Source organism: Staurois parvus, unplaced genomic scaffold (genome assembly GCF_062004578.1).
Source record: "Staurois parvus isolate SC_StPar_1 unplaced genomic scaffold, SC_StPar_1.0 ptg000629l, whole genome shotgun sequence".
In the NCBI taxonomy this organism is placed as follows: domain Eukaryota; kingdom Metazoa; phylum Chordata; class Amphibia; order Anura; family Ranidae; genus Staurois; species Staurois parvus.
Genome location: NW_028318425.1, coordinates 771932 through 793572, shown reverse-complemented (window position 1 = coordinate 793572; position 21641 = coordinate 771932). Strand labels below are relative to the sequence as shown.

The 21641-nt window shown below is 41.9% G+C and overlaps 1 protein-coding gene across 5 annotated transcripts in view; it reads left to right on the top strand.

Moving 5' to 3' along the window:
• The window catches only part of LOC149449342 (aldo-keto reductase family 1 member C15-like), a 56742-nt gene extending 40181 nt beyond the window's left edge, over nucleotides 1-16561 (top strand). For 3 of the 5 annotated variants that reach the window (XM_089693370.1, XM_089693368.1, XM_089693369.1), the window contains 3 exons: nucleotides 589-754; nucleotides 12324-12406; nucleotides 16231-16561. In XM_089693370.1, the coding sequence (XP_089549496.1) occupies nucleotides 589-754; nucleotides 12324-12406; nucleotides 16231-16273 (292 nt within the window). In that variant the 3' untranslated portion in view covers nucleotides 16274-16561. Of the gene's footprint in view, nucleotides 1-588; nucleotides 755-833; nucleotides 897-7647; nucleotides 7724-12323; nucleotides 12407-16230 lie in introns of all 5 variants that reach the window. The other 2 variants (XR_016315419.1, XR_016315420.1) reach the window with 2 other exon arrangements.
• The last annotated feature ends 5080 nt before the right edge of the window (nucleotides 16562-21641 follow it).

Below are 21641 nucleotides of genomic sequence, written 5' to 3'. Positions count from 1 at the left end.
TGGGGTACTTAAATATATGCACAGTTACTAAAAAGGTTTTGTAACTAATTTTGAATTTTAAAAGATTTTATGTATTTAAAGTATGATATGAATCTATGCTGTTCACTTATGGCTGTATGTTACCAGGAGCTGCTCTAAGTAATTGGGGAGACCATATGGATGCATTCTTGTAGAGTACATGGCTCAATTGCATGGATGAACCCCAATGTATGTGGGCGTGCTTGTGTCATTTGGCACAGCCCATTTAAGGCATGTGGTACTGTTTTTGTCCTCTCTTATCAACTCAGCTATGTGATTTTCATTGGGTGGATTTCTTCTTGTCTTCCATTCAGGAATTATTCCTAGTGACTGTCAGCAAGGCCAGGACTTCTAATAGACTGGATGGGTGCACTATGTACCTTTGCCCACTGTGCATGTTTGGGCCCAATATGACAATCATTGTGATGGAGATGTGGTGGGGGTACTATAAGAGGAGCAATGAGCTTCCATCAATCAATCAATCAATCACTATGAACTTGATACTGCATTAAAGGAATTCTGAGAACTTTTGGAAGTAGACTTCCAAACTAACCTGTGTATCCCTTCCAGGGTAAATCAAGATAGCCCATATATTCTGAAAGACCCCACCTTGATTGATGTGGCTAAGAAATATGGCCGATCTCCAGCTCAAGTGGCCATGAGGCATCTTCTTCAGAGAGGAATTGTAGTCCTTGTGAAGAGCTTCAACCCAGACAGGATCAACACGAACTTTCAGGTACTGTGTGGTTTCCCTAAACTTCTCTGAAGACCAAAATAATGGGGGCTGTGATTTCTGACTTTTCTTTGTTTTTAAGCCATAAACTCCGGAACCCTCATCCCGGTTCTGGCTTCACTGCCTAATGAATCCTTTGACCTCGGTAAGCTTGCAGGTTAGGATTTCAGACTTCACTGGGAGTGTTTGTTCCAGGTACAGGGAAAGTCTAAACACTGTAGAGGAACGTATAGCCTAATAAGTTCCTCTATTGTGCTTGAATGAATGAGTTACCATTTTAGATGTATATTTCACTGTAATTATATTTTAGAATATGTACCAATAAACTATGGTTTTTATTTTCCTGGGTGTTTCTTGGACATATTTTGCTGCTTTAAAAAATCCCTAAACCCACAGGTTCTTTACTTTTTCTATATAACACTTGGAATGATTGCAGCCTCAAAACAAAAAATGCATGGGGAACTGGCCACTGACATAGGGCATAATCTACCAAAAAAAAACGAACTGGCCACTGCCATGGTGGATATTCTACCAAAGCAAAAATGTTTTTATAAATGGGTGACATGGGGGAAAAACAGTTCTTTTAATTACATGCTTGATAGATGCCAAGGAACAGTGTCAGTGTTACAGAACATACAGTTTTCATGTACAACGTCAGTGGCACCACATATTTCTAATGTGTATATTTTTTTACTTTTAGTTTGGCTTACTGTAAATTCAGCACTCCAATCTCATTTATTTCAACTTGAAAATTAAGACTGCTGCCTAAGGGATAGCTGGGCACTCAAAATCCTGTAACAGTATGCCCCTTCATTGGGCTAATGTGCATTCTTGTAAATTTGTAGCACTCACTTTTCATAGGAGGCCGTGGTAAGGCATGATTACATCCATATGGTGCAGTGAAAAAATGCTGCGCTACATGAAACAATGGCACAATCCTTATATAACAAATAAAGTGAAAAAATAAAAAATATATATAGAACATAAAATAATTGAAACAATTATTAATATTGAAATAAAAAAAAAAAATAAATATATATATATATATATATATATATATATATATATATATATATATATTATCTATAAAACAAACAAAACATACAAAATAAAAAATATTTTTAAGCATGAATTAAACAAAAGTCATTCAAAAACTCAAGTTTAATCAATAAAGTGTTCTTCAGTGAACCCTCCTTTGGATAACTGTCTAACTGCACCTTTGGTCCCATATGGAATCAGAAGATCAGTTTGCTGAATGAAGACTCCAAAGTAAGCTCCCTCCTGATAAGCGTCTTTGTATCAGCCATATTCCTCATTAAAAAGAACTCAACATAGTTCTTTATCCTTTTAAACTTTTAGTCATCAATTAAACAAGAAATACACTCACGTTCCGGAGGTGTATTTTGCACCAGGTATGATGAACATCCAGTGATGTACTGATTAGACACAAGATGGCAGTATCATCTCAGCAGCACGATTGGACTGTCCAACAATCATTCAATCATGTGCTAGGCTGATCCACAACAAAATGGCACCGGTTTACTATATAAATTGAATGATTGTCGGACGGTCCAATCGTATCCCCTTGATAAAGTCACATTGCTAGTGGCAAAACGCGTCAGTGAGGAGTGTGTGGATGATGTCACAACGTTACCATTCATCAGGTCAGCGGTTGTAGTACTCTGTAAACGGCTCTTGGAGCGGCATTACAGCAGGCAATAGCATTCACTAAGTGGGCCTTTACCTTGCATTACATTACATATGGTGTCTGTTTTGAGCATGTACAGGACTCTGCTGCTGAGATGATACTGCCATCTTGTGTCTAATCAGTACATCACTGGATGTTCATCATACCTGGTGCAAAATACACCTCCGGAACGTGAGTGTATTTCTTATGTTTAATTGATGAATACAAGTTTAAAAGGATAAAGCTGAGTTATTTTTATTGAGGAGTATGGCTGATACAAAGATGCTTATTAGGAGGGAGCTTACTTTGGAGTCTTCATTCAGCAAGCTGATCTTCTGAGTCCATATGGGACCAAAAGTGAGGTTAGACCGTAACATTGCATAATGTGAGGTCACACTGCGTGAGATGAGCAGATACATGGTGGAGGATGTCTTTGCACGGGAATTTATGACAGATGCACATATTTTTCGTTATCCAAAGGATAGCTGAAGAATTCTTTATTGATTATAAAGAATTATTTATTGATAGGATTCACTGAAGAACACTTTATTGATTGAACTTGAGATTTTGAATGACTTTTGTTTGTTTCATACTAAAAAATAATTTTTTTAGTGTGGTTTTTGGTTTTATATATATATATATATATATAGTTTTTTTCACAACTCTTAAATTCCAACTATATATATATATATATATATATCATATTTTTGCTCCATAAGACACACTTTTTTCCCCCCAAAAAAGGGGGGGAAATGTCAGTGCGTCTTATGGAGCGAATGTAAAGCGGCCGGTCCGGTATTTCTGCCGCCACCATGTCTGAATATCGGGCCGGCCGCTCAGCTCTTCTCTCCTGCAGGACCTCACCTGTTCCTCGCTCCAGCACTGCAGTCTTCCTGTGGCGGCTTCTGCGATAGCCGGGTGCCCACTGTGCATGCGCAAGAAGCGCTTTGTGAATGGTCCGGCGTCTTCTGGGACACATGACAGGTCCCAGAAGGCTCCAGGCCATTCACAAAGTGCAGCACTTCTCGCGCATGCGCAGTGGGCACCCGGCGTGGGAAGAAGAAGGAAGGACAACTCCGCGGAAGTGAGAGCGGGTACCTGTCAAATTCAGGTACCCGTTCCCCCTCCCTCTCCAAAGGTCTGCAGTCTCTGGTAATCTCCTTTACTGTCTGCAGTCTCTGGTCATCCCCTGTACTGTCTACAGTCTCTGGTCATCTCCTGCACTGTGTCCACAGTCTCTGGTCATCCCCTGTACTGTGTCCGCAGTCTCTGGTCATCCCCTGTACTGTGTCCGCAGTCTCTGGTCATCCACTGTACTGTGTCCGCAGTCTCTGGTCATCCCCTGTACTGTGTCCGCAGTCTCTGGTCATCTCCTGTAATATGTCTGCAGTCCATTGGTTGAGAATATTTTTTTTCTTGTTTTTCTCCTCTAAAACCTAGGCGTGTCTTATGGTCAGGTGCGCCTTATGGAGCGAACAATATGGTATATATATATATTGTGGGAACTCGCTTCAACGTGGTAGAGCTTTGAAACGCAAACAGCTACTCGCTTTCTTTAAGGGCCTTTTGCCCAATTTTATTTACATGAAAGTTCAAACATAATGCTTCCGACGCAGGGGTATCCACCAACAAAACAAAGATTCAGCCTCCTGGCTTACACACAGTTCAATGTCAGTCTCCTGCAGACTCTTCCCAAATTATAGCCACTAGCACACAGCTAGTCTGGCTTCCACCTGACTCCAAGGCAGAGACCTCCCGTCTGCCAGGGTGGAGCCCTGCTGACTCCTAGCTGCCGGGGTGGAGCCCAGAACCCTGGTCCTGACTCTCTCTAAAGGCCTGTACACACCTGTGCAATCAGTCTCCTGGCCTATCCCAAAACCTGGTCCCAGGATTGGAGATTTCATCCCTCCCAGATCTCTTTGAAATCTCCAAGCTCCAGATCCCAAAACAGACCTTACAAACAAAGGAGAGTGAAAAGCCACTTTCCTCCATATAAAACATTTACCCTGGAGCCCCTCAACCTGCCTTGTTGAGAATCCTGGGTGACTGATCACCACACTGTCACAATATATATATATATATACACACACACACATTTTTTTTTTCATTTTTTTTTTTTGTTCATTTCAATATTAATATTTTTTTCAATTATTTTATCTTATATATATATATATATATATATATATATACACTGTATATTTTCACTTTGTTTTTTGTTATATAAGGATTGTGCCATTGTTTCATGTAGCGCAGCATTTTTTCACTTCACAATATGATTGTATAATTTGCCCCACTGAGACATGGGTTATGTGCATTAGCGGCTACAGTATTTATACATTTAATTTTAATTTTTGTTTTGTTTTCATTTCACCATAGTTAGCGCTTGAGTTGTACAATTTATTTTTGATTTCTTAAGGCATAATTACATCATCCTCCAGTTTCCAGAAGTGTCAGAAGCTGGGGTAAATATTTTTTTTCACATCTTCACAACAACGATTAGGAAATATGCCTTGTGAAAAACAGACACAGCCCGTTATCACTGAAGTGCATGTGGGCAATTACAGGCTGTAGATAGGCTGAATATATCTGCAGTTGTAACAAATATAACAAGTAAAAAATAGTATAAAACATTCCCTCACATCACACCCCCCATTTTTCTAAGATATACAGAATATTTCTACCTGCATGACATTCAGGAAGGGTTTAAGTCTACATTAGCACATGTGAATAAATAAATGCCTTAAACTTTAGTCCGAAAATTAAGTCCAGCTAGATCACTCCAGGCTGGAAAACATTTCAGGATGTAAAACATTAAAAATTAGTGCCTATACTGTTTATAATCCAGTAATACACTGTCTTGCCCTGCTTTGTACATACTCAGTTGCTCTCCATTTTTGGCATTGTGCCAAAAATCAGAGCCACTAGAGTTCGGTCTGCTGTCAGCCTAAAGATTTACCTCTGCTCAGGGGCTCTGGGCTTCAGCAAGATGGCAGCCTCCAGCAAAAAGAGGCCAGGGCAATGCTGGAGAAAAGTTACAGCACACACTAATTTTGGTAACATAATTATTAAGGTGGAATGTATGTTCCTTTTCTAAAGAACATCATTTTTTGTTGTTATGGATAAAGTTACGCTTTAAACTTATTCTTCCTTATACTGTACATTTTTCTCAGCAGCATTCCCTATCACAGAGAATTTTTCATTTATAATTTTTATTTCGCTCTTTAGCAAAGCACATTACGTTCAAAGAAAAACAGCCTTCATGACAGGAAGAACAAACATTTTTACATATCTTGTTGCAATGAACTCAGAGAGTACATCCACATCAAGAACAGAGTTGCCCTAATGATCTCTTAGGATACTAAAATTACAGTGGGGATCGAAAGTTTGGGCACCCCGGCTAAAAATTTGTATTAATGTGCATAAAGAAGCCAAGGAAAGATGGAAAAATCTCCAAAAGGCATCAAATTACAGATTAGACATTCTTATAATATGTCAACAAAAGTTAGATTTTATTTCCATCATTTACACTTTCAAAATAACAGAAAACAAAAAAATGGCGTCTGCAAAAGTTTGGGCACCCTGCAGAGTTAATATCTTGTACTGCCCCCTTTGGCAAGTATCACAGCTTGTAAACTCTTTTTGTAGCCAGCCAAGAGTCTTTCAATTCTTGTTTGAGGTATCTTTGCCCATTCTTCCTTACAAAAGTCTTCCAGTTCTTTGAGATTTCTGGGCTGTCTGTCACGCACTGCTCTTTTAAGGTCTATCCATAGATTTTCAATTATGTTGAGGTCAGGAGATTGTGAAGGCCATTGCAAAACCTTCAGTTTACGCCTCTTGATGTAATCTCCCGTGGATTTCGAGGTGTGTTTAGGATCATTATCCATTTGTAGAAGCCATCCTCTCTTTAACTTCCGCTTTTTCACAGATGGGATCAAGTTACCATCCAAAATTTGCTGAAATTTGATTTAATCCATTTTCCCTTCTACTCATGAGATGTTCCCTGTGCCACTGGCTGCAACACAACCCCAAAGCATGATTAATCCAACCCCATGCTTAACAGTTGGACAGAGGTTCTTTTCATTAAATTCTGTGCCCCTTCTTCTCCAAACGTACCTTTGCTCATTCCGGCCAAAAAGTTCAATTTTAACCTCATCGGTCCACAGAACTTGTTTCCAAAATGCATCAGGCTTGTCTATATGTTCATTTGCAAAGTTCAAACGATGATTTTTGTGGTGAGGACGTAGAAGAGGTTTTCTTCTGATGACTCTTCCATGAAGACCATATTTGTACAAGTATCTCTTTATAGTGGAATAGTGTACCACAACTCCAGTGTCTGCCAGATCTTTCTGGAGGGATCGTGCAGTCAAACGTGGGTTTTGAATTGTTTTTCTCACAATCCTGCGAGCTGTTCTGTCTGATATTTTTCTTGGTCTTCCAGATCTTGCTTTAACTTCCACTGTTCCTGATGACTGCCATTTCTTAATTACATTCTGAACAGAGGATATTGACATCTGAAAACGCTTTGCTATCTTCTTATAGCCTTCTCCAGCTTTGTGAGCGTCAACTATTTTCAGTTTCAGTTTTCTAGACAACTGCTTAGAAGAACCCATGGTGCTGATTGTTGGGGCAAGGTCAGATGAGTCTGGGCATTTAAAACCTTTGAGATTGACATCTCCTGGTCTTCCCAGACAATGATTGAGAACAATCCATGACACTGGCAGGTCTCAGCTTTGCAAAGGGGGCAGTGCATGCTATAAATTCTGCAGGGTGCCCAAACTTTTGCAGACACCATTTTTTTGTTTTCTGTTATTTTGAAAGTGTAAATGATGGAAATAAAATCTAACTTTTGTTGACATATTATAAGAATGTCTAATCTGTAATTTGATGCCTTTTGGAGATTTTTCCATCTTTCCTTGGCTTCTTTATGCACATTAATACAAATTTTTAGCTGGGGTGCCCAAACTTTCGATCCCCACTGTATACCACTTATGAGGCTGTAGTGCAGACAAACCCTCATGAAACAAAATTACCAAACACTTGTAAGCGGTAGGTAGGCAGGGATCGGGTAAAGTAATGCTTGAGCTAAAAGGAGCATATAAGGCATAGTCACAGATGGAGTGCAGTTTTCTGTGTGAGTGCGGTTTTTGTTGGAGTGCGAAGATGCAGTTGAACACAGCACCCTTATCATAGCTTCTCTGCTTTTTCACAGGTAAATTGCTGCTCTCATCTGCTCTCTCCACTCTAAACTGCAACTTCAGCAACGCATAGACTCCTGCTATCTCTGGGTAAATTGCTGCTCTCATCTGCTGTCTCCACTCTAAACTGTAACTTCAGCAACGCATAGTCTTTCTGCAAATCTCAGAACAAATAGTGTATATATTTTTGTCTGTTTGTGTCGATTCTCACCTCTTGTTGCACTTCTTTACTTCTTTTATGACTGTGGCCTGTGTCTGGTCTGTGTTTGAGAAACATCCCCCCCCCCAATTCATGTGATCCTTAACAGTTCCTAATTGGGGCGGAGAAGAGTGCTCATTTGACCATCTCCTTATAAATTTAAATCAGCTCATGGGGGGAGGTCACAGACGGCGGGGGGGGGGGGGGGGGGTTTGTGCATAGTCACAGATGGAGTGCAGTTTTCTGTGTGAGTGCGAAGATGCAGTTGAACATGACAGTTTAACTAAAGCAGGGTATCTGAAGCAGCAGGAAGATACAGCAACAAGAAACTCTACTGCATGCTGAATAGACTGCAAGCAAACACTCTGGGAAACATCTCAAGTCTCAGTCCCACTCCATGTACCTTTGTAATATGTCCCCTCTACTCCTCCTTTTCTCATTACTATCCTGCGTTACCAAAATCGAATTTCTTTACCCCTCTGCTCCACCCTCACTGCTACCATCTCCCTATTACTGCTCTCATCACCTCCTGCTGATACTTTACTCTCCTGCTGACCCAAACACCAGGACTGGAAGGCATGTACACTCCTATACATCCTGCTTCCATGTTACTTTCCTCGCCCTTCTTCTTCTCCTAACCTCTGGGGATATCTCCCCAAATCCTGGTCCTCCAGTATCTCACCCCCACACCAGGCACCCTCTTTCTTCCAGGAATAGCCGCAATCCCCTCAATTTAATATCGGTCCCCGTGCTCCAAAAAACCACCCTCCCTTTTTCATGTGCACTCTGGACTGCTCGCTCTGTCTGTAATAAGCTCACCTCTGCCCATGGCCTTTTTGTCTCCCGCTCCCTTAAACTACTAGCAATTACAGAAACCTGGCTTTAAGCAGCAGATTATTCTTCTCCCACAGCACTTTCCTATGGAGGCCTTCTCTGGACCCACTCACCCAGACCCAGTAGTCGGAAAGGAGGTGGGGTTGGTTTGCTTCTATCCCCTCTGAGCACCTTTCAAGTCCTCCCTAACCCTCCCTCTCTATCCTTCTCTTCTTTCGAGACTCACTGCATTTGGTTTTTTCTCCCATTTCTCTGAGGATTGCAGTGATCTATCAGCCTCCTGGACCAGTGTCCCGCTTTTTTGATAATTTCTCCACCTGGCTACCCTACTTTCTCTCCTCTGAACTACCCACTATCATTCTCGAAGATTTTAACATCCCCATTAATGTCAACAACCCGGCTACATCCCAACTCTTCAACATAACCTCATCTTTATACAGTCCTCCACTCCCTCTGAGGGGAATACATTAGACCTTGTTTTCTCCCGTCTTTGTACTCCCTACAACCTCACAAACACCCCCTTTCCTCTCTCTGATCACAAGCTCTTCACCTTCACAGTGTCTTTATCTTCAAACACTTATCCCTCCAAGCAGCAAACAATTACCCGCAGAAACCTTCACAACTTGAACCCTGCTCCTTTCCACTCTGCAACTGACCAGCTCTATGACAGAATCTCTCCCCTGTCCTGCCCTGACCTGGCCACTGCTGTCTACAACAGTTTGCTTTCATCCACATTAGACTCACTTGCTCCTCTAACAACACGAAGCATCAGGCCCCGACCATTACAACCTTGGCAGATTGACGACACCAGAAATCTTAAACGACATAGTCGTGCACTGGAGCGATTGTGGCGTAAAACCAAATCTCACCAAGCTTTCACCCTATATAAATCTGCTTTCCTAACATACAATTCATCCCTCCATGCTGCCAAACAAGCCTACTTTGTCACTCTCATCAATAGCTTGTCATCCAGTCCTCGTCGTCTCTTTTCTACTTTTAACTCTCTACTTTCTCCACCTCCACCCAGTACCTCACTCACTGCTCACGAGAATTTCAAAAACAAGATTGACACAATTCGTAGGGGCATCTCCACTACACAGACATCTATCCCACTTAGCATACCTTATACTAAACCTCCTTCAACACTTTCCTCTTTTGACCTTGCTACTACCGAAGAGGTCACTAAGGTTTTCTCAGAAGCCCGTCTTGCTACCTGCCCCCTGGATCCTGTCCCCTCACAACTACTACTGTCACTCTCTTCTTCTATCCTATGCTCCCTCACTCACATCTTCAATCTCTCCCTCTCTAACGGTGCCTTCCCCTCCCCTCTAAAGCATGCACACATCACTCCCATACTTAAAGAGCCCTCCCTGGACCCCACCAACCTGAACAACTTAAGACCCATCTCCCTGCTGCCATTTACCTCTAAACTCCTAGAACGCTTAGTCTACAATCGCCTGAGCTCCTACCTCACTAACAACAACCTTCTTGACCCTTTACAGTCTGGCTTTCGCTCACTCCACTCCACTGAAACTGCCCTACTAAAACTCACTAATGATCTACTAACTGCTAAAACCAATGGCCACTACTCCGTACTCTTATTACTTGACCTCTCTGCGGCTTTTGATATGGTTGACCATCCTCTCCTCCTCAAAAAACTCCACTCTCTTGGCCTCCGAGACTCTGCTCTCTCCTGGTTCTCCTCCTGCCTATTGCAGCGCTCCTTCAGTGTTACCTATAACTCTGCCTCCTCCTCTTCACTCCTTCTTTCTGTAGGGGTCCCTCAAATTTCCATCCATGGACCCCTGATTTTCTCCATCTACACCCCATCCATTGGTCACTTGATAAACTCCCATGGCTTTAAGTACCATCTCTATGCTGATGACACACAAATCTATCTTTCTACCCCTCACCTCACCCCTTAAGTCTCCTCTCGCATTACTAACCTACTATGCGACATATCGGCATGGATGTCACTCCACTTCCTCAAACTCAATCTTTCCAAAACTGAGCTCTTAGTATTCCCTCCAGCCCATGCCCCCTCCCCTGACTTCTTCATCAAAATCAATAACACAATCATCAGTTCCTCCCCTCATGCCAGGGTACTAGGTGTAATCCTAGACTCCCATCTGTCCTTTCAGTCCCAAATCCAATTGCTGTCCAAATCTTGTAGACTTCACCTCCTCAACATCTCCAAGATACGCCCGTTCTTAACCTCTGAAACCAGTAAGCAACTTATTCACTCCCTTGTTATATATATATAGCCTTGACTATTGTAACTCCCTCCTCATTGGCCTACCTCTTCGCAGGCTATCCCCTCTTCAGTCTATCATGAATGCTGCTGCCGGACTCATCCACCTTACTAATCGTTCTGTATCTGCCACCCCTCTCTGCCAATCCCTCCACTGGCTTCCCATTGCCCAACAAATAAAATTCAAAACGTTAACAATAACATATGTAGCCATTTATAACTCTGACCCAAATTACATCACCAATCTTGACCCAAATTACATCACCAATCTTGTCTCCAAATATCACCCAAACGGTACTCTCCGCTCCTCGCACGACCTCCTGCTCTCTAGCTCTCTTGTCTCCTCCTCCCATACTCGTCTCCAGGACTTCTTCAGCGCTTCCCCCATCCTCTGGAATGCTCTACCACAATTTATCAGACTATCGCCTACTCTGCTCACTTTTAGGCGATCTCTGAAAACCTATCTCTTCAGGGAAGCCTATCCTGCCCTCAGCTTATAATGGAACCTTCTACTCTTCCTACCAGTCCATCCCCCACAGTTACTACCTTTTGTACCACTAGTCCCTCCCTCCTAGATTGTAAGCTCCAAGGAGCAGGGCCCTCCTATCCCTCTTGTATTGAACTGTATTGTTGCTGTATCATCTCCTGTTATATTGTAAAGCGCTGAGCAAACTGTTGGCGCTATATAAATCCTGTATAATGAAATATATATATATATATATATATATATATACACAGTATATATGATCTTTCCTGAGGTGGAGCCTGTGTGACCAGGGTGGACATGTAGGAAGCATAGTCCTAAGAATACTGGAAATCATGCCAATAATTCCACGTTTTACAGAATTGTTCTTCTTTGCATTGCATAGCTGCTGTTAGACGTTCATGTCATTGATCTCATTACCACTACTATCCATTGCCTGTCAGAGATAATAAACGCTGTCAATATATCTGTTGTAACCATACACATTTATGGTGAGGTTGCTGGCTTATCCAGATGGCCTATTTTTAGCCCTTCTAATCCAGCTGACTTTGGCTCAAGGGCAATGCAGTACATAATGGTTACTATTATGAATTCCACGTTATTTTGCCTGGTTGCTTTTTTAAATTCCTATGATACTTTGTTGGGCATCTAACCTTCAAACACGCAGGATTCATTGACATCCCATGGTAGCTGCAAACCTGAACTTCTTCCCTATCCAGGAGGAGGTAAATTTTAGCCCTTAGTTGGGCAGAAGTTGAGAACTTTTGCTTTGAAAGGAATGAATGAAGACTATTTAAGGTACTTACAGCACTGTTAGTGTACATGACATGCCTGCTTTACAGGAAGCTTATCACTCTAGTTTTGTGAATTTATAATACTTTGCTACCAGTATGCCATCTTACATGTTATTTTTACTTTGCAGATATTTGACTTTGAGTTGAGTAATGAAGACATGAAAACGCTGAACGAGCTTGACAGAAACATGCGCTACGTCAATGGCGACCTGTGAGTATATAATTAGTTACTTCTATACGTGTCCCCGTTTAGATGACTTTGTAGAGAATAGGAATCTCACTACAAAGGCCTCATAACCTCTTTTTTTAGTATAATAGTAAGTGTGTTTTGCTGAGGCTAGCTTTAGGCTACATTCACACTTGTGCAACTTCAAAATTGTGTGACTTTCATTGCGACTTTACAGTGCGACTCAATGCGACTTTGGCACGACTTTGGTGTGACATTGGCTTTGATCAACGATGATTGTTTCTGCTGTATAAAGATACACAATTCTCATATATATCATTCAGGTGCGACATTCATGCGACTTTGGAGGGTTTACATTGAAGTCTTTGGCCCTCAAGTTGCATGAAAGTCGGACCACAGTAGTGCAGGAACTACTTTCAAAGTGTTGCAACTTGAAGTCGAACAGATATGAATGGTACTCATTGGTAAACATGGGGTGCAACTTGTCATACAAGTGCGAATGGGCTCCGAAAGCAAACCTGTGCTTTGCCAATTCAAACTTGTACAATGAAAGTCTGAGTCAATTGAAAAACCGCACACTCCTTGTGTGACTGATACTTTATCTTTTACCCCTGTACAAATCATTAGTAAGACCTCACCTGGAATATGCCGTTCAGTTTTGGGCACCAATTCACAAAAAGAACATTGGGGAACTGGAGAAAGTACAGAGAAGGGCAACCAAACTGATAAGAGGCATTAAGGAGCTCAGCTATGAGGAAAGATTGGAGGAACTGAATGTATTCTCTCTTGAGGAGGAAGAGGAGATTAAGGGGGGATATGATCAACATGTATAAATACATCAGTGGTTCATATAGTGAACTCGGTGTAGAGTTATTCACCCTGAGGTCATCACAGAGGACAAGGGAGCACTCTTTACATCTGGAGGAAAAGAAATGTAATCTCCAAACACGGAAAGGTTTCTTCACAGTGAGAGCTGTGAAAATGTGGAATAGACTCCCTCAAGAGTTGGTTCTGGCCAGTTAGTGGATTGCTTTAAAAAAGGCCTGGATTGTTTTTTTAAGTGTTTTGCATTTTAAATCTGTCTAGCAAAAAGAATTTTTTTTTTTTAATGAAAAATAAAACCCTGTAAAACACATAAAAACATGGCAAAAACGCATAAAAAATGCAGGTGCAAAAAAACACAAAATGCAACGCAAAATGCAATGCAGATATAACTCAAACACAACCTGCATATGTGTGAACCTAGCCTTAAAATGTCCCCTCTCCCCTCCAAAACCCATGTTGACTAACCTGTGTCAAAAAAAAAAAAGATGTGTATACTTACCTATTTTCAGCCCACTCCAGTCTAGTCACCTGTTCCCCTGTGTCAGCCAGCAGCATCTTCAGTGGAGAGGCATTGTCTGAGAATTCTAAGAGTGGTGATGTTACCCATAGTCAGCATTTCCTCTTCTCCCCTGCAGCCGCTGCTACTGCCTCAGGGAAGTCGGATCACGTGGCCGAACCAGAGGAGAATGAAAATAGATAATTACATACTGTACAACTTCTTTTTTACATAGGTTAGTCAGTATAGGTGTTCAGAAGGGGGAGTGCACTTTTTTAGGACTAGTTATGTTGAGGCTGGAATTCTACAATAGTGGTTAATCTACAAGTTTCAACATAGAGTGATTTAATTATTTAAAATTATAATGGAAATGTTTAAAGCTAAATGAAATCCACATTTTGGTGGATGTGCTTTAAAAAACTAACAAATCAACTAAATAAATACAAAACCTTTTTTGTCTGATTTTTGTATGCATTGATGGGGGGGAAATTCACTTAGATTCATCCTGGCACCCAGCATGCTAAGAATGTACATTGTGGTAGACAGATGAGGTTTTTTGCAGAGACATATATTGACATATAATGTTTCTGCAATAGAAGCATTTTGTTTAAAGGGTTTAGTTATGACTTAAGAGCAAATGACAGCCTGAAGCCTACACAGTGCTGGGTGCTTAGTGGCTGATCACTAATGCTGTCACATGGGAGGAAGCAGCGTGAGTCACATGCTCCCCATACCTGGAAGTACTGGATATTTTTCTTTGTTCCCGGAGGCCAAACAAACTGTTGCTTTGCCCTGCATAGGCAATGAGTTATTGGATCAGGACTCCCAGTACTGATATTTTGTTATTTCTGGATTCTAGTGGTTATTTACATGTAGTATTTTGTGTCATGTTACCTGAGACAATATGTGGCAAGCAGGGGCGGACTGACAACTCATGGGGCCCCCGGGCAATAGGGGATCATGTGGCCCCTGTGTTCTTGCCCAAACTCAAAAAAGCCTATGAAAAAGGTACCAGGGGCATCTCATGGGGCCCCCTACTGACCCCGGGCCTTGGGCAGTGCCTGAGTTTCCAAATGGTCAGTCTGCCCCTGGTGGCAAGAGGAATGCAGACCGACAGAGACATTCAACCTGCCCCTTTGTGTTCTTGTCTCAGGAAAATTCTCAGAGCCAAGACAAGCTGCAGTTACAATGGATCAGTCTCCTTCCAAGCTGTTGTCAGATTTGCTGTGTGGGGAGAGGCGCAAACCCATAGTAAGAAACCTGGACTGGGACAAAAAATAGACCTGGGCATTTTTCGAGTGAGCAGCCCCAAGCCCAGGGACCCTTCCTTGATGCCAGGTGGCAAAACGCCAAGCCCTGGTCGCAAGAGCGACCGGGCCGAGCGACCCTGTTATTTCCACCACAAGTGTCAGTAGGTTTTTTTTTTTATCAATGTTATATTTTATTTATTTTTTTTTAGGAGCCCCGTTCGGGGTGTTTGGTGAGTAGGAAATAAGAAGAGGAAGAAGGAAAGAAAGGAGAGAAAGAATGAAGGAGAGAGAGGAGACAGAGAGAGAAAAAGAAAGGAGGGAGAGGAGACAGAGAGAGAAAGAAAGAGGAGACAGAGAGATAAAGAAAGAGGAGACAGAGAGATAAAGAAAGAAGGGGAGAAAGGAGACAGAGAAAGAAAGAGAAGGAAGAAGGGGGGGAGAGAAGACACAAGACTGCCGGGGAGTGGGGGCGGGGCAAACACAGGGGGAGAGGATTGGAGGAGGAGGGGCAGAACCAGCTTTCTTCGCCTCTCCCAAGCGGTGGTGGTGGTGGGGGAACTGTCAGCACTGGCTCTGGGCTGTGGGAGGGATACTCTCTTAGCTCAGAGCCACAGGGGACAGTCTATCCTGACAGATTCTCGCAGCAGCCGCAGGGAGGGGGGAACCTTGGAACGCTGTGGGGAATGGGGGGGGACCAGACACTGGGGGAGTATACAGGAGCCCAGGGCAGCAGGAGATGGATAGGAGGGGTGTCTGGGTGGCACATAGTGCATTTCTTTCCTGCCGCCAATGAATGCCTGCAGGAGGTAAAGGCAAAGCAGGCATTCAGTGTCTGCAAAGAGTGAAATGTTGCTGTATGGGCAGCCCTTCCTATCCAGGTGGTCCTCGCCATTGAGCCTTATGGCCAGTCCAGGCCTGCATAGTAAGAGAACCCATAATAAGAGACTTGTGTAGGCAGCTTAGTATGTGCCAGATAGGTGCCTAAACCCATTTTCAAACTTTTCTACGTATAGCTTTTTATCTGATTCTATTAAGCACACTCAGGAGCTCAGAGACCATGCATAACAATATTATGAAGAGGGCTAACTAATGGGGCAGGAACTTTCTGCTCTGATTTCATTCTGCCAGTCATCCTCAGACACCATAAGAAAAGATAGATGCAGAGGAGGGAAATACTAATCCTTAAGTAAACCTGCACAATTATTATAATGTACATGTTATATCCTTGCTTAAGTCCAATCATATGGTTTTATCTAAGCTGTTAAACTGTTTCATAGATGGTTTGATCATCCAAAATGTCCCTTCCATGAAGAGTATTGAGGAGAACAGGGCCATATTCTGGAATCACATGACCTCACTCATTCCTGGCGATCCTTGAAGATATACTCCGCCCATTGCTCTACTGTTGTGTCTCAATGTATTTATTCTGGAAATTTGAATTTACTGTATTGTTAAAGAAATATGGAAATGACGTCAATGTCCCTCTTTGCACTATAACGGTAACAAAACTGTGATTTAGTCCTTTAAGAATTTTTAACATTTATACATATATTTATATGCAGTATGCTTGCAGAACAAATACAACAATAATAAAAATAATCCAAAATAGTGTGTATTTTATGTAATCTTTATGTTTTAGTTTTTCTAATTGTATGTTATAAATCTATAGATTTGGGTTTTTTTGCTAGCTTTTCTATAGTAGTATTTTTCTAGAATAATCCATGGCTGCTAAATAGAATCCAAAACTACAAGTACCTCAAACGGTCTTCTAAATTAACTTTGTGCATCTGGTGGTCCCCTGGACTCTGAATGCATGTTATACAAGTCCGAGTGCATGTTATACAAGGCTCTGAGTGCATGTTATGAATTCTGCAGCTACATAGCAAACACTGGTATAAAGTAGAACATAACAGTGTGTTAATCTTTAACCACTTGCTGACCAGTCATGTACCTGTTCATCACTGAACTTCAAGTGGTTATTCCAGGATGATGCCTGCAGTCGTTTTTAGGTACCAGCTCTCTTGTAATAGCAATCGGAGCGGTTAACTAAACTAGCCCAGATCGGTGGAGGGCTGCAGTGATGGTTGTCCTTCTGGATCTTCGTCCCATCGCCACACAGGATCCCTGGCACTCAGTCAGAGTGACCATCATGTTCTTGGTCACCCCTTTTACTAAGGCCCTTCACCCCCAATTGCTCAGTATGGCCAGGCAATCAGCTCTTGGAAGAGTCTTGGTTGTGCCAAACAATTTCCATTTGAGAATTATGGAGGCCATTTCTCTTGGGAGTCTTCAGTGCAGCAGACATTTTTGTGTAGCCTTCCCCAGATCTGTACCTTGCAATAATCCTATCTCTGAGCTCTGCAGGCAGTTCCTTTGACCTCATGACTTTTTCTCTGATATAGTATGCACTGTTATCTGTGAAGTTTTTTTATAGAGAGGTGTGTGCTTTTCCAAATCATGTCCAATCAATTTAATTTACCACAGGTGGACTCCAATCGAGGTGTAGAAACATTTCAGCAATGATCAAGATAAACAGGGGACACCTGAGCTAAATTTTAAGTATTGTTGGAAAATGTATGAATACTTATGCCTATGTGATATTTCAGTTTTTGCTTTTTAATATATTCACAGACATTTCTAAAATTCTGTTTTCAGTTTGTCAATATGGGGTGCTGAGTGTATATTAAAGAGGAAAAAAAACGATTTAAACAACTGTAGCCTGCAACTGTGCCCACCAAAAATTGTATAAAATGGAAAAAAGGTGCAGCTTCAATGCCAAGTGTTTTATCCACTGAAAATAAATTATAGTATATAATTTTCACAATGCTGAAATTTGTTGACTACTGTGTAACAAAAATTATAATACTCTCCAGTTGTTCCTTTTGAAGGATATGTCATGTTTAAAATACAATATAACCACTGACAGAAACACAAACTTCCATGTGAACCTTAAATACAGTTCATACTTAAAGTGGAACTTTACCCATAACAACGTAATACAAATATAATGTTCTTTAGCAAGGAACATACATTCCGCATTAATAATTATACTACCAAAGTTAGTGTGTCTGTAAATTGCCTTCTGCATTGTTCCTGTTTCTTCTTGCTTGAGACTGCCATTTTACTGAAGCCCAGAGCCCCTGAACAGCAGGAAATCATAGAGCAGAACTAAACCCATCAATTTAACACTTTCAAAAAAACAGCTACATTCCTGAAATTTCCAGGATTGCTGTCACATTTGCTTGTGTCCTCAACCAAACTGTCAAATCATCCAATGGATGGTGTCATAACTGATCACATATGTAGCATCATGGCAGTTGTAGATCAAATAGAAGTGGCTTCCTTGGCTGTAAAGGATAGGAGGCTTTAATTCAGCTTTAAGACTATCAGCAGATTGGCCTCTACAAGTTCAGCAGCGCCTAAAAATGCTTACAATGGAGAGCAACTGAGCATGTGTAGAGCAGGGGGAGACAGTATATTACTGGATTTTAAACAGTATAGACACTTATTTTTAATGTTTTACAGAGCTATACCTGCAAAAGGGGCCTGACGTGATCTAGCAGGACTTAATTTTATGACTAACGTTCCACTTTGACCACGTTTACCCCCTTCCTGCCCAGGCCAATTTTCAGCTTTCAGCACTGTTGCACTTTGAATGAAGATTGTGCGGTCATGCAACACTGTACTCATGACATTTTTATAATTTTTTAAGACAGATAGAGCTTTTGTTTGGTGGTATTTAATCACCTCTGGGTTTTTTTTATTTGTTTGCTAAACAAACCAAAAACAACTGAAATTACGAAAAAAAAAGTTTTTTCTTAGTTTCTGTTATAAAAATTTTTAAATAAGTGATTTTTCTCCTTCACTGATGTGCGCTAATGAGGCTGCAGTGATGGGCACTGATGGACACTGATATGCGGCACTGATGAGGCATTGGTAGTTGGCACTGATGGGCATTGACAGGCATCACTGATGGGCACTGAAAGGCAGCACTCATATATGGCACTGATAGGCAGCACTGATATGTGGCACTGATAGGCAGCACTGATATGCGGCACTGATAGGTGGTACTGACTAACACTGAAGCAGCTCAGATGGGCACTGATATGTGGCATTGATGTGCACTGGTAGGCACTGATATAGGGCATTGATGGGCACTGACAGGTGCCATTGATGGACATTGACAGGTGGCACTGATAGGAGTACACTGATCATCAGTGCACTGAGAGACAGAATAGCAACATAAAATTCAAAAGAAATGCATGTCTAACAAATTATTCACTGATTTGCATGTTCATGAGGGAAATAAGTATTTAATCCCTTATCATTCAGCAGGATTTCTGGCTACCAGGTGTCTTTCATACAGTTAACAAACTGAGATTAGAAGCAGTCTCTTAAAGGGAGTGCTGCTAATCTCATTTTGTTACCTGTATAAAAGACACCTGTCCACAAGATCAATCAAACAAACAGATTCCAAACTCTCCACCATGGCAAAGACCAAAGAGCTGTCCAAGGATGTCAGGGACAAGATTGTAGACCTACACAAGGCTAGACTGGGCTACCAAACTATCGTCAAGCAGCTTGGTGAGAAGGTGACAACAGTTGGTGCAATCACTCACAAATGGAAGAAACACAAAACAACTGTCAGTCTCCCTAGGTCTGGTGCACCATGCAAGATCTCACCTCATGGAGTATCAATGATCATGAGATCAGTGAGGCATGATCCCAGAACTACACGTGAGGATCTTGTCAATGATCTCCAGGCAGCTGGGACCACAGTCACCAAGAAAACAATTGGTAACACACTACACCGACAAGGATTGAAATCCTGCAGTGCCCGCAAGGTCCCTCTGCTCAAGAAAGCACATGTCCAGGCCCGTCTGAAGTTTGCCACTGAACATCTGAATTATGCAGAGGAGGACTGGTTGAAAGTGTTGTGGTCAGATGAGACCAAAATCGAGCTCTTTGGCGTCAACTCAACTCGCCGTGTTTGGAGGAGGAAGAATGCTGCCTATGAAACCAAGAACACCATCCCAACTGTCAAACATGGTGGTGGAAACATTCAGCTTTGGGGGTGTTTTTCTGCTAAGGGGACAGGGCAAATGTACCGCATCAAAGGAATGATGGACAGGGCAATGCACCATCAAATCTTGGATGAGAACCTTCTTCCCTCAGCCAAGGTATTAAAATTGGGTCGTGGATGGGTGTTCCAGCATGACAATGACTCAAAACACATGGCCAAGGCAACAAAGGAGTGGCTCAAGAAGAAGCACATTAAGGTCCTGGAGTGGCCTAACCAGTCTCCAGGCCTTAATCCAATTGAAAATTTGTGGAGGGAGCTGAAAGTTCGAGTTGCCAAACGTCAGTCACCAAACCTTAATGACTTGGAGAGGATCTGCCAAGAGGAGTGGGCCAAAATCCCTCCTGAGATGTGTGCAAACCTGGTGGCCAGCTACAGGAAACCTCTGTGATTGCCAACAAGGGGTTTGCCACCAAGTACTAAGTCATGTTTTGTGAAGGGGATCAAATACTTATTTTCCCTCATGAACATGCAGATCAGTGCATCATTTGTTAGACATGCATTTCCTTTGAATTTTTTGTTGCTATTCTGTCTCTCAGTGTTACAATACACCTACCATTCGATTTTTAGACTGATCATTTCTTTGTGAGTGGGCAAACATTCAAAATCAGCAGGGGATCAAATTTCCTTCACTGTATATAAAGTGTTTGCTTTCATTTTTAGTCGAGTCCATCTAAGTCTGCTAGTCTGAAGCTGGTCATACAGTTGCAAGAAAAAGTATATGAACCCCTTGGGATTACGTGGAGTTTTGCATGAATTGGGCATAAAATGTGCTCTGAATGTCATCTAAGTCACAACAATAGAAGAACACAGTCTGCTGAACATAATACTACACAAACATTAGATGTTGCCATGGTTTAATTGCACATAACATGTAAACATTCACAGTGCAGGGAGGAAAAAGTATGTGAACCTTTGGACTTAATAACTGGTTGACCCTCCTTTGGCAGCAATAACCTCAACCAAACGTTTCCTGTAGTTGCAGATCAGACCTGCACAATGATCTGGAGTAATTTTGGACCACTCCTCTTCACAAAACTGTTTCAGTGTAGCAATATTCTTGGGATGTCTGGTGTGAATCGCTCTCTTAAGGTCATGCCACAGCATTTCAATCGGGTTGAGGTCAGGACTCTGACTGGGCCACTCCAGAAGGCGTATTCTGTGCTGTTGCAGCCAATGTTTTGTTGAATTACTTGTATGTTTTGGGTCATTGTCCTGTTGCATCACCCATTTTCTGCGGAGCTTCAGTTGGCGGACAGATGGTCGTACGTTTTCCTGCAAAATGTCTTGATAAACTCTGGAATTCATTTTCCCATCAATAACAACAATCCGTCCAGGCCCTGAGGCAGCAAAGCAGCCCCAAACCATGATGCTCCCTCCGTCATGTTTTACAGTGGGGATGAGGTTTTGATGTTGGTGTGCTGTGCCTTTTTTTCTCCACACATAGTGTTGTGTGTTCTTCCCAAACAACTCAATCTTGGTTTCATCTGTCCACAGTATATTTTGCCAGTAGTGCTGTGGAACATCCAAGTGCTCTTTTGCAAACTTCAAACATGCTGCAATATTCTTTTTGGACAGCAATGGCTTCCTCCGTGGTGTCCTCCCATG